We start from the raw sequence: 14,556 nt of genomic DNA on the forward strand, positions 1-14,556 counted from the left end.
GAAGAAATAGAACTTTTTTTTCTCCTTTTTTTTTTTTTTTTTGTTTTGCTCTGGGCATTGGTATCTCGTAATCCTGCATACAGAGCAACAGGCACTATATAAAACCCACCTGATGCTAAGCGAGTTTGAGCAAATTTTGCTTAGTCTGTTTCCATTATCAGAAATTTCCACTGATAAACAGCGTACCTCCTGGCTTTACTGCAGCATCAGCGCAGTTTTTCTTCCTGCGTTGCTTAGTTACACCAGTCCCACAACACCAGAGTCTCACTGAATGTAAAATGTGTTTGTAGCTTTTGAAGGCCTATCAAATAGAAATCCTTAGTACCAGACTCCTAAGAAGTTACACACTTTTTTTTTTGTCACCACACAGATGGCTTCTTTCATGCATCATATCACTTGATCTGCAGTAAAATACATATACCCTTATGAGCCTCAGCTTCATATAAAGGCTAGGCAGTAGCTTCCATTCCAATTGCAAGTGAACTGGACAACATTGTTTCAACCAGGAAATGTTGCTCACAGCCAGGGTCAGATTTGGATTTCTATTTCCCAGACACTTGCACCTTACACAAAAGGAATGAGGCACTCAGTGGGAAAATACGCATCAGTTCTAAGAAAGCCTATTTCAAAACACCCTTACTTCCTCCATTCCCCTAAAGAGTGAAAACCACAGAGCTTTATTTACACAAATACTCACTAAAGTGAGTATGCTAGTGTAGTAGTCGCACAGGAAATTATGTTTTCTAGGCAGTGATACATTTCTAAATACAGGCTCCTAACAAAATCTCATCATTAACCTAAGACAGAAGCAATTGAATGAGACAGGCAAGAATTTAACTGCATCCCTTGCAATTAGAAGCACTCAAGCATGTGAAGTTACTTTGCATCAGTGACCAGAGAGGACAGAATATTTTTGAGCATGACATGAAATGCATCTGCAATGCTCTGTATGGGATGCAGCTCTGTTCAGCGCCGCCGGATGAAAATGTCCCTTTAAAGGATGCAAAAAAGATGCAAAAAACTCATGTTTGCTCACCTTTTGGGGCCAGGCATCTGACCCCAGCGGCCTGCCTCTGACAGGGAAGCAGAAGCGAACTCACAGGGATGGGTACGGGACAGAACAGCAATACATCTCCCTTTCCCTGCCAGCTTCCTCCAGAGCCTAAGGCTACATTTAGACTATGGTGATTAATAGCCACTGTTGGACCAGCCCTCTGTTGGTCTAGCTAATCCTCTTCTTAACCCTTAGGACATAGGGCCTCCACAGCACCTCATAGGAAGCATTCTTTTGCCCTAACTACGTGTCGGCTGAAAAACCACTTCCTTTCATTTATTTTGATCCTGATTCATCATTTCCTGGGATACCTCACACTTCTACTGTTATATGAAACAGTAAAGAATCGTTCCATATTCACCTTCGTAACTGCTAATGGTCTCCCTTGGCTCTCCCTGCCACATAGCACAGGGAGCAGCCCGGGCCCTGCATCTGTATGACCTCCGCATCTTCATGGGCACCCTCGCTGCCTGCCACGCCAGCCCTGGCCCAGGCATGCCCCAGGCACTGAGAGCCTAGGGATGTGGAGCCAGTCGACATCCATGTGCCAACAGCCATCTCCCCCCAGACCTCCAGACTTGGCTGCAAGCTCCGTCGTCAGTCTCTCAAAAGGAGGCAAGGCAGAAGTCCACAGGGCACTACTGGACCAAAGAGGGGACATTTGCTTCACTCTGCAGAGCAAAAGAGCTGCAGCAAAAGTTCCTGACACTAGTGCTAAAATAGATTACAGTCCCAATATCCATCCGTACCCTGATACAAGCAATACTAGTATCAAGAATGAGGAGGCAAGCAATTTTCTGGACGACAGAGCAGACAAAAGTACAAGCATGTGTCAAACCATGTACAACCAGAAGATCCGAGCAGGGAAGTCTGAGGTAACCCACAGCAGCAAACACACAGCCAAACTCTAGAGCAGACAGTCAGAAAACAGTTCAGAAGGGATCGTACCAGGAAGCTTTATGAAGATTGAAACGAAAGCAGGAAACTCTCCATTAACTTTTCCTTAGGTACTGGAAACCCACTGCCATGTTAGAAGGAGCTAGGGACCTCTCTTTGTCTGCCTACCATGTAGGATGCTGAAAATAGTACCTAAGCCATCAGTTATAGGCTTTGCCTCCAAACCACTGCTCCCGAGCTGCTTCTTGTTCCTTCTCCTGCACTACAGACCATCAAGATTGAGACACTGGCCAAAGGGGCTAAGAAAGAATATCCGTGTGTGGCAGGACAGGCAAAATCACTACCATAGCAGATAAAGACAAAAAGCCATAGGAAAAACTTCAATTCACAGTTTTATGAGTGCCCTTAGCTTCCAGTTAGCTTGAGATTTTATGAGGTAAGTTGTTTCAGAGACACTTTGAAATGCACAGATATTTTAAACATTATGGCTTACGGATTGAGAACAATTTCTACAGCATCCTATTTATGTTGCAGTGCACTTTATCAGGATCTGTAGGTGCTATAAAAAAGAGCTAGAGAAAAGCCAGCATCCTATTCTGGTGTCCAGGCTTCCCTTGATCCCCCAGGTAGGTGGTGTTTTCTTTGAAGCTTGCACTCCTGAGGGACAAGGAACTGTCACGGTAGACAGTGGGACTGCACATCTCCCCAGCCATTTCGAATAACATCCTGTAGTGAGGAGTTTGGCAGAAGTCCTCTGAGGATGACATCCTCCACTGTACAGACAGCTTTAGGGGATGCAGAGGGCGTTTCTAACACCTCCTTTAGAGTCTGTCACTCAGGCAGCATCTCCCACCCATGGAAAACCGCCATCAGTCTGCTGCTGCTTCCCCAAAATCACCACTGCCTTCCAGCCACCTCGCTCATCTCTGCCTGAACAAGCAGAAATTCCCTAGGATGGGGAAATTGGAACTGGTTCCAAAACTGGGAGAAAAGCAAAACGCTGGCATGGAGGCCAGAGCTGGCCAGTGCCATTGCCCCCAGTGCCACAGCATCACAGCACGTGCAGAAGGAAGAGAAGGGAGTGAGAGCAGTTACCAGCTGAAGGGCTGACAAACAAGGATGGCGGAGGAAGTATTCAAAGAACTAGCAAGGACTGTATCCTAGGAGAGGGTTTTGAAGGCATAAATAGAGACCATTACCCTGGATGCTCTCAAAGGCTCACTATAGAGCCTGGAAAGGAACAGGATGCAAAGTCATACACTCGTCACTGCATAGCCACAGAAGCCAGCCAGTACCTCCAAGTGACAAGTCAAAAGTTTTACAAACTAGAGAAACAAGAAAGTCACCTGGGTCTCCTAAAATGAAAGAAAGGATCACATCTCCATCAGAAGTTGTGGGGGTCACGGCAGCGACCGTTCTCTCCCTCCTTCCAGCAAACAGGCCCCAGTTTCCAGAGATCCTGCCACACCAGATCTCCCTAGAACTTGGACCAAAGCCTGCTGCCATGTCCTGACCTACCGCCACTACCACCAGTCCCTCCAGCTCTGCCCCTTGCTCCTGCCCAGCCCCAGCCACTTCCATTTATCCACAGGAGGCCTCTGGACACAGATTTAGACTTTGTATTATCTGTTGAAGATTGGGCTTGACCCACTCATCATTGCCTCAAAAGCTTTGTCAAGGAAAGCAGTGAAGAAAGAGAGATGACAGTCTGACTGCCCTCTAGTTTAAACCTCTGGAAACACATAGGTGGTTATCGGCGATGAAAATGACAGCCTGAAAACTCTGACCTGAGACAGTAAAAGTAGCTGCAACCAAAACCTTCAGCAAAGCACTATTTGATCAGAAGGAGAAGGCTAAAAGGGATTTCAAATTCCCCTAATCTTACTTCCTACCATGTGTTTCTGGGAGATTCAAAGCCCCGGTGGCCTTTGTAGGCCTGCCTGAACTAGTCAGGAGACTGGAACCAACACCACGTGACTTACGAGACAAATCGCTACGCAGCTGAAGTTTCAAATAAAGGATATCGGGCACTTCCAGTAAACCATTTGGCATCTATCCACACAGTAAAATAAAGCCCATGAAAAATATTTTGTGGAATACATTCAGGTGACAAATGAACGCAACGAATCTGCTCATGAACATTGCAAATGCAAATAAAGAGGCTAAATTTATCAAACAAATTACCCGTTTGATACAGGATTACTTATTAAGGGCTAAATTATGACTCTTTTGCTCATACCAAGGACTCCTTTAGTCCCAGTGAAGTCTGCCATATTATATGGAGAGGGTGATGCCTCTCAATACCAGTACAGAAATTACAGTCTCTGCTTAGGAGTTCACTCACGTATTAGTGCAGGGGTCTGCCTTTTTAATACAAGGCCCTTCATTCAACCCATAGACAGTTTCCAGTTTGATTCCAATCCTGGTAGGTCTCTTAACATTGAATTTCCTCTGCAATTGTAATACATTTGCACATTTGTGCACAACTAGGAAGCTGTGCATCCTCCTGCAGTAACAGGAGGATTAATAGTAAGAGAGTAGCTCTTATCCATGTGCTTTCCAGAAGGAGGACAACGTTTTTGTCAACCAGGATAAAAGCAGAAAATGTACTAAATGTCATAACCTCAAGATAGAGGAGAGAAAAAGTTTTGCAGGAAGAAGCAATTTCTCTCTTGCTCTCTCACTCTCTCTCTCCATTTTTCTTAACACCAACGGATATGGTTCAAAAAAAAAATGAACAAGTTTTTGGGCTCAGCATCCTTTCATTTAGCTCTGAAAGGACACAGCTTGCATCTTCCATCTATCGGTTGGTCTAATAAAGTACAAACCTCCCCACTCTCTAACAATTTAGTGATGCTTTAGTGAAGTAATTTTGTTACTCTGTTTAAACCAGTAAGAATGTAATATAACCTAGAATACTGAAGCTTCACAGTATGCAACTTTTACGACATCATTATTTTTGCCTAAAGAGCATTTTCAGAAAAACGATTCCCTTCTCCAATCCACTGATAACAGGTGGTAGATTTAGAAATACTTTAAGCATTACAATTTAAGATAAACCTTTCATAATATACAACAGTCACCATGAAAAATAAGCATTCGCCAAAGGTTCCTACAAGGTTATCTATCCGAGATATTAAGCAGTTAGGAATAGAAAGTATAAAGGAGAAAAATATGGTGTCTTTGCCTCCAGCTGGCAACTGTTTACAAATGCGCTTAATTTTACTCATAAGAATAGCATCCTAGAAGTAAGTATCACTGTAAAATAAATGTTGGTAAATCTAGCTTTTCAGGGAAGACTGTTTTATACCATTTCTTGATAGGTCTTATAAGTATATATTCAGCAATAAAAATAATGTCTAGAATCTAGACTCCGTGCACTCTATTAGAAGAAACAATGAATTCCCAAGGAAAAAAAAAAAAGATACAAATATCAGCTCTTCTCCCAGAAAGTTTACTCATAATACTAGTAGCAACGAATTCAATGATGTGAGCAAGAGCTACAAATCTGAACCAGAATTACAGGCAAGGATATTTTATTTGCCTGAAAGATATGTAGCAAGGCATTCTTTTGGATTAACCAGAGAGATAATTTCACAATATAGCTGAAGGGAGAATATCCGGGCTATTTCATTCCAGTAGGAGACAGGATGCAATTGTTTAAAAGAAAAAAATCACTGTTTCTCTCATCCAATATGTGAGTGATCCTTGTAAGTGCAGAGGATTGTTCTAGAGAAACAGAGTCTCCCTCCCTTGCTCTTTTTCTATCAGGACATACAAAAACTTCTCGGCAAAACCCCAAGGGTCTGGCAGAGAATTCTGCGTGGAACAGGACCCTCTCCCGTCTAGCACTAGCGGTGCTTTTCTGGACCACCGTGAGGACGGTTTCTGCGATGGAGGAAAAGCTGACGTGGCGTTCCCACGCTGAGCTCAACGGCTTTGGCTCAGGTTCAGTGCAGACTAGGGACTGCTGAGGTGAAATCAGAAATGCTGAGGCTGTGACAACTGCTCTGCTACTGAACAACTATGCTACACTTTGAAGTTATGAAATTACTTAGAAGTCTGCCTCTTTCCCTATATATTTAAAGTTTGCGAATGACAAGGCTCTTGGCAGTTGTCTTAATATCAGTACTATTACACAACTAATTTTTTTGGCATTCCACTTGCAAAATAGGTTTAATAATATGTTCAACTAATGGAACTATTTCCCTATATCTATATTCCACTTACTCTAATGCACTGAGGTGTAACTCTAGCTTCATTTCATTATCACTTGACTAGCTCAAGCACTTGGATGTCTTTTTGGATTTATTAATGCACCAGGTTTAAAGTAATAACTATTTATGTATATAACCCCATGAATATATTCTTCTTTCTAAGCATTTTTGTCCACATCTGTTAAAGTAGATATATTTCATAATGCTTCTGAACGCAAGATGCATATTTAAAAATGTCTCAGCATTTTTTCTCTAAGCTTAAAGAAATATCCCAGTGTTATTCTCTCCTGTGAATGTTCAGCGAGTGTCCTGTCAATTCAAATTCACGGTAAACCTTTCCTTAAAGACTTTCATTTAACTATGTGAATAGATTCACTTANAAAAAAAAAAAAAAAAAAAGGCAGCAGAATTTTGGCAACTCCTTCCAGAATCTAAATATCAGGAAGTTATTGCTAGAAGCAGAGATAGTTGCTAATTCCTTGACAGAGAACCATGTTGACTAAGTCCTTTGTGCAAGAAACCAGTCTGGTAGAGATACGAAACATCCTTACAGTAGGAGAGTCTGCAGAGAAGTAGTCAGAGTCTCTTGCCTAAGAGTTAAATGCAGATGGCAATACACAAAAGAGCAGGAGGAACAAATAAACAGCAGATGCAAGAGTCATTCAGTGATCCCCGTTAAGGTCTCAGGTGAGGGCACTCCTGGGAAATGTGAGGTCTTCATTCATCTGCAAACGTTCAACTCCACACCGCCAGGAGCTCGTGTTCAAGCCATCAGGCCTAAGCAATTCAGTGTGGGGCCAACCTCGGCTCCTTCTGTTGAAGTGATGGTACTCTGAAGAAAAGTGCCAAATCAGGAGGCCAAAAAAAGCCAATTCAAAAGGCCACAAATACTGAAGTATTAGTTGAGTAATAGTCAGGGTGCTCCTCCAGGAGAGAGAGACATGGATTCTGATTCCTTCTCCAGGGACATTAACAGAGAGCCATTTGGGGAGTTCATCTCTTTCTTTCCTATCTCCCCCTCTCTCCTCACAGGTTAAAGACCTAAGCAACTCATCTATGGCCATACAAATGTCTGTGGTGACACAAGACTTTAAAATCAGGTCTCCCAAATCACTGGCTACTGACCTAACCATAGGAATTCCTTCACTGACTTGGGGATACAATTTTAGATGCTAAACTGGTTCGTTCTGAAGCTCCAGCTCATCAGCCAGTGGGTGCTCAGGTCCTTCTGGAAACCAGTGCCATTACGGTATATCAAAACTGGTATTCAGAATCATTAGTCATGAGAAAATCACAGCTGGCACCCTATGAAAATGGACCTAAGATCTTTTAGAAATCTATATCTAACTGAGGATGCTGAGAACTAAAAAATCTCACTCTGTCTGGAAAGCTCTCTGCATAAATATTGGGTCAGCCTTTTGTATGGTCACACACCTGCAAACTGCTGAATGCTGCTGCACTTCAGAGGGTCCCAACTACCACCAGCTCTCTATGGTCATGTAACAAATTGCTGATTTTACTTCCTGTAAAAAATCTGTAAAAACTTCCCATGGATGAGAATAAACATACTATACAATGTGGCATATTGCAACTAAAAGCCTTTATACACCATGATATCCAACCACACAGGTGCTTTGTAGACAGCACTTCAACATCAGGCTTTGACAAACCAAAAAAAGAGATAACTTTCCCCTCTTCCTCTCTTTTCCCCTTTGGGCTTGCCATGCTTCAGTTCCAAAGCGTCTTTTAGTCTTTCAGGATTCAAACCCAAGTGGGCTTTACACTTAAAATAACAATGCCAAGCTTTCACCTGTGCTTTCAAAGTTCTTAACAATGAAGGGGAGTATTAAAACTCTAATTTGTTGACAAATTGACACAGTAGGTTACTCTCCCCTAACCTGAAGGGCAGGGGCAGAGTCAGCAACAGAACATAGAGTACCACCACTTTGTCCTATGTGCTGGGGTGCTTTGTCAAAAAGTGATGCAAGGAATGGATGAGACACTAATGCAGTCTTTGAAGAGCATGTTCAGTGTGCTCCAGACCAAAATATTATGAAGTGGTTGGACACATTCTGTGCTAGCTTAATTATTCAACAGGTCTTTAACATTTCCATTGCCGAGCATTGCAAACTGGAAGTTATAAAGTTGTCTACAAAAAGCTTTGCTCTAGTGAGATGAGACACCACAATTTCCATAGTGACCACCAAGGCGAAGGAAAAAACATTGTGGCCACTGTGATAACATGGTCCCGTAGAATTAACTGAGACTCTCTCAACACACCAAAGGTCTGCTTCCTACTTACTTCAAGGTCCTTTCTACCAGAGAGACAGACAGCGTGGGGAGTACTCAAGTGACTGGGATTTTAGAAATGGGTGATAAAAGAAAACACTAAAATCCGCATCCTATCACAGAGAGTACAACCGATGTCACAGGAAGCAACATAAAACAGGAGGAGAGGGTGAGGGTTCATAGAAAAAAATGAGCACACAGATTTCTAATGATAAATGCGATAAAAATAAATCACAGGTATGGGCAGGGGGGAAGGGGTGGTGAACAAATTTACTATCTACCAGGTTTTTTTACATTCCAAGAAGTAACCTCCCTGTGCGAAACACAAGATGAATGGGTAACATTTCCCAAGTGCTCCGGTGAGAGCCATCTTTCCTCTGATTCATGCTTGTACAGGGACAGCTCAAGTTTAAAGTTCTCATTCAGACACAGTTGGGTTCTAACCCCTGTGGTATCTTTTCAGACCCAAAGAAACCCTACTGGCATCATTAATGAAGGAGAAAAGCACTCACAGAGTGCATGGAAAAGCTATATACACTAGGAGCGACACACACATTAGCGCAAATCATTTTCTTCTCATAGTCAGTAGAGAACCAGCGCCACACACCAGGTTTAAGGAGGCAGAGACAACAGATACAGATACAACAGAGACTGAGCAAACTAGCTGTACTCAGCATACAAAAGGAGGCCTTGATTTTGCAAAGAGGAGTATCACAAGTAGTTTTATCGGTTCGTAGATTTTAAATGCATGTGTTTTTCCAGGATCAGCTGATCTTTAGAGAAAGTTCACATTTTAATATTTGGCTTAGGCACGGAAGGAAAAAAGGATGCCAACTGATGACTTTCTGCAACACCATTAAAGGCAGATGGCACTTGATTACTATACTTACCTATAGGGAAAAACTCACTCATTTTCTTCTTGAAAATTTTGTAGTCCACTTCCAAAAAGACGCAGAAGATGATACGATCCACCTGTAAGAAACAAAATTATTCACAGTGAAACAATCATGACAACAGACACTGGCAGTAATTTTTAATAATAGCAAGGAAACTTTAAACCCAACACTGTTTCATACTCCAAGAAAGTAGGAAAATATCATGGGAAGTCATTTTTCGACTTTATTGTATATCTGTGTTGTAATTTACAAAATAGCATTTGCAATTGCAGCTCACAACTGTATTCCTTGTTAACTGCCTCCTGTTTATGCAAACCACTCTTGAGCACAGTATAAGCGACTCTTGGCATTCAAGATGAGTACCTGGATGCAATGTTTGATGAAAGAGTCACATCGGGGGCTTCTAATAAGCATACAAAAGAGTAAATGGGTAAGCAAAGAGCTCTTTTTCCAATCTTTGTCCAACAAACCTATTTGCAAAACCATTTAGTATTTCAAAATAGCTTTAAAAGGTTTCGTGTGGTTTTAATTTACATGAAACCATTTACTCTTGCTATGATACAACGAGAAAYGCAGCAAAAACAAAAGCTGATTAGATGACAGGTAACACACGGGGTAAATAAAACATTTAATATGCCATCTACTCAGTGAGGCTGAGCATCTCAATGAAACCACAACCCCTAATGTATGCGCCACCCACCAATGATTTCAAATAAATTGCTTGGGACATCACTGTATGCAAATGGCTTTTCTAAAAGAGCCAAAAAAACAACCAAAACAAAAAGAAAGAGAATTCCAAAGCCGCCTTTAAGATTGAAAAACAGCCACCAAGACTTCTCTCTAGCCTTGCTATTTCTTTGTTTTATCTATTTGCATAGCCCAGCGCAAAATGCCTCTGCAGCCAAAACGCAACTTCAGCAGGGAGCTGTGGAACAGACTCCCCCCACAGCTGAGCTGAGGGATCCGCAAACTGATAATCAGGTTTTCCTCCAAAGCGCATGAGAGCTTAACCAGAAAGGGATGAAGTCCAAGCAACAGCAAATTCAGCATCTTGGCTGGCATTACGCTATACTCAGGTCTCCACAGGCAATATGCTGATGTGTTGTAGCAGAGCTGAAGAATGCCTTTGCACGCACTACAAAGAGCAGCAGCCTCCCCCCCTTAACAAGGAGAGCTGCAGGAAGAACGTTTGCAAAAAAAAAAAAAAACCTTCTTTCCCTTATCTTCACTAGAAAATGCTGCCCTTGTGCTAGAGCTGCTCTTCAAAGCAAAGTACAAGTCTTGGCTTCAAAGTTACCATTAGGCTGCAGAGCTCAAGCCAGCCTTTTAGGCTCGTTTTGGAGCAGCCTGGTGGAACAGCGAAGGGAATGAGAGAGTGCAAAATAACCAGTTGTGCTGGAAAATGCTAATGGTTGCTGACAAGGACACCTCTGAGTGGAAGCCAACTACGCAACCTGAGAAAGCGAAAAGGCAGGAAATCTGAGAGTGCAAGTACGGGTTGTGGGGGTGCTAAGGAAGGAAGAGGCTTGTGAGCAGCACCGAGAAGCCACAGAAGGGCACAGCGCTGGGGGAATGGCGCTTGCTGTGGAAGCAAAGCAGCACTGCTCTGAGCAAGAAAACTGCCTGCTGCTGTTTGTTCAGGGAACCAAGCCATTCTGTGCACCCGTCATAAACAAACCAGGCTAGACCTAAAAAAAACATTCCACTGTGTCATCAATTACTCTTCACAAGGGAAATAATCTGGTACAACCCCAAGCAGTGGTTAAGTACATGGGCCAAAAAGGCATACTGCTTTGTGTACCCACATATTTATAATGTACAGCACCAGGCTGACAAGAATTTAGAAAGCCACATTTCACTTAGATGAGGGTTTCCACCTAGGTAAAGTGGTATGCTTGCAGAATGGAAGCTTCAGACTGTGAATGCTTAAATTATATTTACTGCAAAAGCTGATTTAGAATAGTACTTGTGCTATTCTAGATTGTCATCTTCTATCTCCACCTCCTAAGTGGAGTAGATATCCAAGCCCTACGGTGATAGGCACAGTGTGTAAACTAGGACAGACAAAACAGCAAGGGCATAAATTTATGAACCAGAGGAGGAATTATATCGACACACAGAGACGTTCTGAGTTGTCTTGCTCCCTATATGGTTCTTACATTCTCTGCTGTAAACATTATGGACATTTTCCTCATTTTATGCATTTCAGCTTTTCAAGGTGTTCCCTTTATTTTTATTTATTCTGTGCAGCTGGCATTGATAAAACTTCTGCACTCCTGAGAATTCTTACCTCCCCTAATATAATTCCTTCATTTAAAGATAGGGAATCTCTCTAGAAATGGCAGACTATTTCAACTTTTCTAGCACCCTGACTGTATACATCCTATATATAAACCTGTTCAATTTCTTCTCAGTGTGTGAAACAGTGCCCTATTTTTAAGTATGCATAAGATATTGTGATGACAGCTCAAACCCTGTGTTTATCTGATTGAATGGCATGTGTTGGCAGATAGTAAATCTGAAATTAAACCATATTCTATCATCCTGCCAGTCATTGACTATTTTATCTGACATCCGCAGCTAAAATAACTTGAAATTAGGTATGGAAAGTAACCCTTGTCCTCACCATTCCCATTCCGACTACAATAAGGAAAGGTTTAATCCAAGTGAATCCAAAATTCACTTTGCCTGCTGGCTCACAAAAGCTCAGCAGGCCTTTGGGGATCTGCACTTATGAAAGCTGCTCCTTATCAAAGATGAAATCTCTCCTCTCATGTGGCTCGGAAATGCCAACTTGATTAGACATTTCGTGCTGCCCATTCACAGAGGGAAAGGGAGTAACCCCGAGGGACTCCCCCGTGTATGCCCAAGAGCCACCAGTGCCTTTTGTAGGTGACTGGCTCTTCCACAGCTGACCGAAGACCACTCAACTGCAGAAGAAGTTTAAAGGAGCTGCAAGTCGAAGGTATTAAAGCTCATCCTTGATTGACAGCTCTTTTTTGGAGGCCTGTATTGGAACCAACCATCCCCTGTCAGAGCCTGATTAAATTCTGCTCACTTCACAGCTGTGAATAGGTGGATCAAAGAATCCCAAAATTAGGAGTGCGGCAACACAGGAAGAAGGGACTTTCACTGCATGAGCTGTTCACTTAGTAGGCAGCTTCACAGCTCAAGGCTGTGAGTACATAGATTCTTTTTTTCTCGGGACCTATGCTATTTGCCAGGCTCCACTTAATTTTGAGGGGGATGCCCTCCCTGTGATTTGGTTAGCTGCACCTGATCGGCACTGGTAAACTGCTGGGGCTTTGCACGGCTCGGAGGGCTCAGGCTATTTTGCAGTGGAATGGACCCTGAGTCAGTCATTAAAGCCAGCATTCTTGAAGGACACAGCAAAATCTCATGAACTGAAAACCCCTCTCCTGGGTATAGCAGCAGTGCTGGTCTTAGTGCAAGAAGCTAACAAATACATTTTCTCCTGTTTGTGTTATTTACTTCATTTTCTTTTCTCCAGTGAATGTGAGAGCACTTTGCATCTATGGAGTTTCAGGTTTGTTGATGGCTTAATGCACCTTGGATTCACTCATATACCAGCAACGGTCTGGAAGAGAGGTGCTGTGACTGCAAAGCCTCCCCGTCTCAAGACTTGCGGGGCGGGCGCAGAACGATTTTGCAGACTTGGCGGCTTCGCAGGTCAGCAGATAGGCTGGACCACGGGCAGGCTGGCCCCTCCGCGGGGCACAGGGATGGGCGGGTGCTCTAAGCCTGCACTCACAGAGCAGCGCAGGCACTGTGATGGAGCTGCCGAGGGCATCTTGCAGACCGCACGAAGGAGCTGCGATAGCTGTGCTCCATAACACACCACCACTGCTACCAGCCAGAGACAGCTCTGCCCACGCAAGATGAACGGGCCACGAATCCAGCCACTCGCCGCTGGAGGAAATGACTGCAAGCCTCACCACAGCTGAGGCTGCAATAAAACAGGGCTCTGCTGATGTTTCCTGGCAGCTTCACCCCCCTCCTTACAGATTCTTTGAAAAGAAAACCAACACTGCCTGCCCAACAAACTGAATGTATGTGCCAAATTCCCCGAAAGACCCTGCAGGGCAGGAAGGGCTGGGAGCCCACCGGCCGTGTGCGCRCACATCTGCGCCACAGCCACCTATGGAAGCAGCAGCCTACACTCTGTGGCTGCACCTTGGTATGTTTTGGAATAGAAAATGACTCCTTTTTTTTTCTCAGTTCTTCTGCTGTGGCCTCTGGCAGGTCGCCCAGTTCCTCTGACCTGATTTCCCTGTGTGTTTAGATGGGGACAGGAAGACCTGGTGGTATACTTATGCATCACTACAAAGAGGTATTGCCATGCACAATCGACAGGACATGCCAAATGTAGTTATAGGTATAGTTTAGTTATACACCAGTTCCAAGCTATACGTATCAAACACATATTTTAAATAGAAAACTGATGAGAAGACATTCTACAGAATTTTATCTAATGAGTGTTTCCATGCCATTGCCACCTTGTGTTCTGGAAAAAAACCCAACTCATAATGAAAACAAAAGCAACTGCATTTCAGCACTTTCAAATATTTCATGCGTCTCTCCAGTACCAAGAGACCGGTACTGGAGATACAACAGAGGCGGTGGCTCTTTTTTACCCAGGAGGCAGTGACTGCTTTTTATTGTATGCGGCAACAAGTTTCATCATAATTTAAATCTTGTCAAAAACTACACAATAGGAAAACAATTGTAACTTGTAAAAATGTTTCCCAATCCCACATCAGATTAATAGTAACAAACAACAAAGAAAATCAAGAAGCATTCTGTTCTTTCTATTTTTAGCAAATCTTTTCTATAGAATGTACTCATCTAATCCCATCAGAACCTATTGTCATCAGGCAGTAGTTAATACCAAAGGCTTGTTGTAACATTTTTAATTTATCAAACATTCTGTGGTCTTAATTCAAAGCTCAGTGAAGCCAAACAGAGGCTTTTCATTGACTTCAGCATGCTTGGATCAGCACCTATGCTTGGCAATGTCTAGAAGTAACATTTGCCTCCTCAAGAATTAAAGTTCTTCTGATATGCAAATTTCAGTATCCGAAATCTTCAGATACTTTCTCAGACATATCCTTAACAGCCACAGTTCAGAACTATCTGTACCCCTTAAGTCTCCTCGAGTGCAGTGCCTGTAAGCAGGGAGAGC

General features: G+C 43.0%; 1 protein-coding gene across 1 annotated transcript in view; it reads right to left on the reverse strand.

Moving 5' to 3' along the window:
* MACROD2 (MACRO domain containing 2) overlaps window positions 1–14,556 on the reverse strand; it is a 900,884-nt gene that overhangs the window by 82,602 nt on the left and 803,726 nt on the right. The window contains exon 8 of the mRNA XM_026055958.1: window positions 9,348–9,429. Within this exon, the coding sequence (XP_025911743.1) occupies window positions 9,348–9,429 (82 nt within the window). The remainder of the gene's footprint in view (window positions 1–9,347; window positions 9,430–14,556) is intronic.

The sequence above is a fragment of the Apteryx rowi genome, unplaced genomic scaffold (assembly GCF_003343035.1).
Source record: "Apteryx rowi isolate R43461 unplaced genomic scaffold, aptRow1 scaffold_128, whole genome shotgun sequence".
Lineage (NCBI taxonomy): Eukaryota > Metazoa > Chordata > Aves > Apterygiformes > Apterygidae > Apteryx > Apteryx rowi.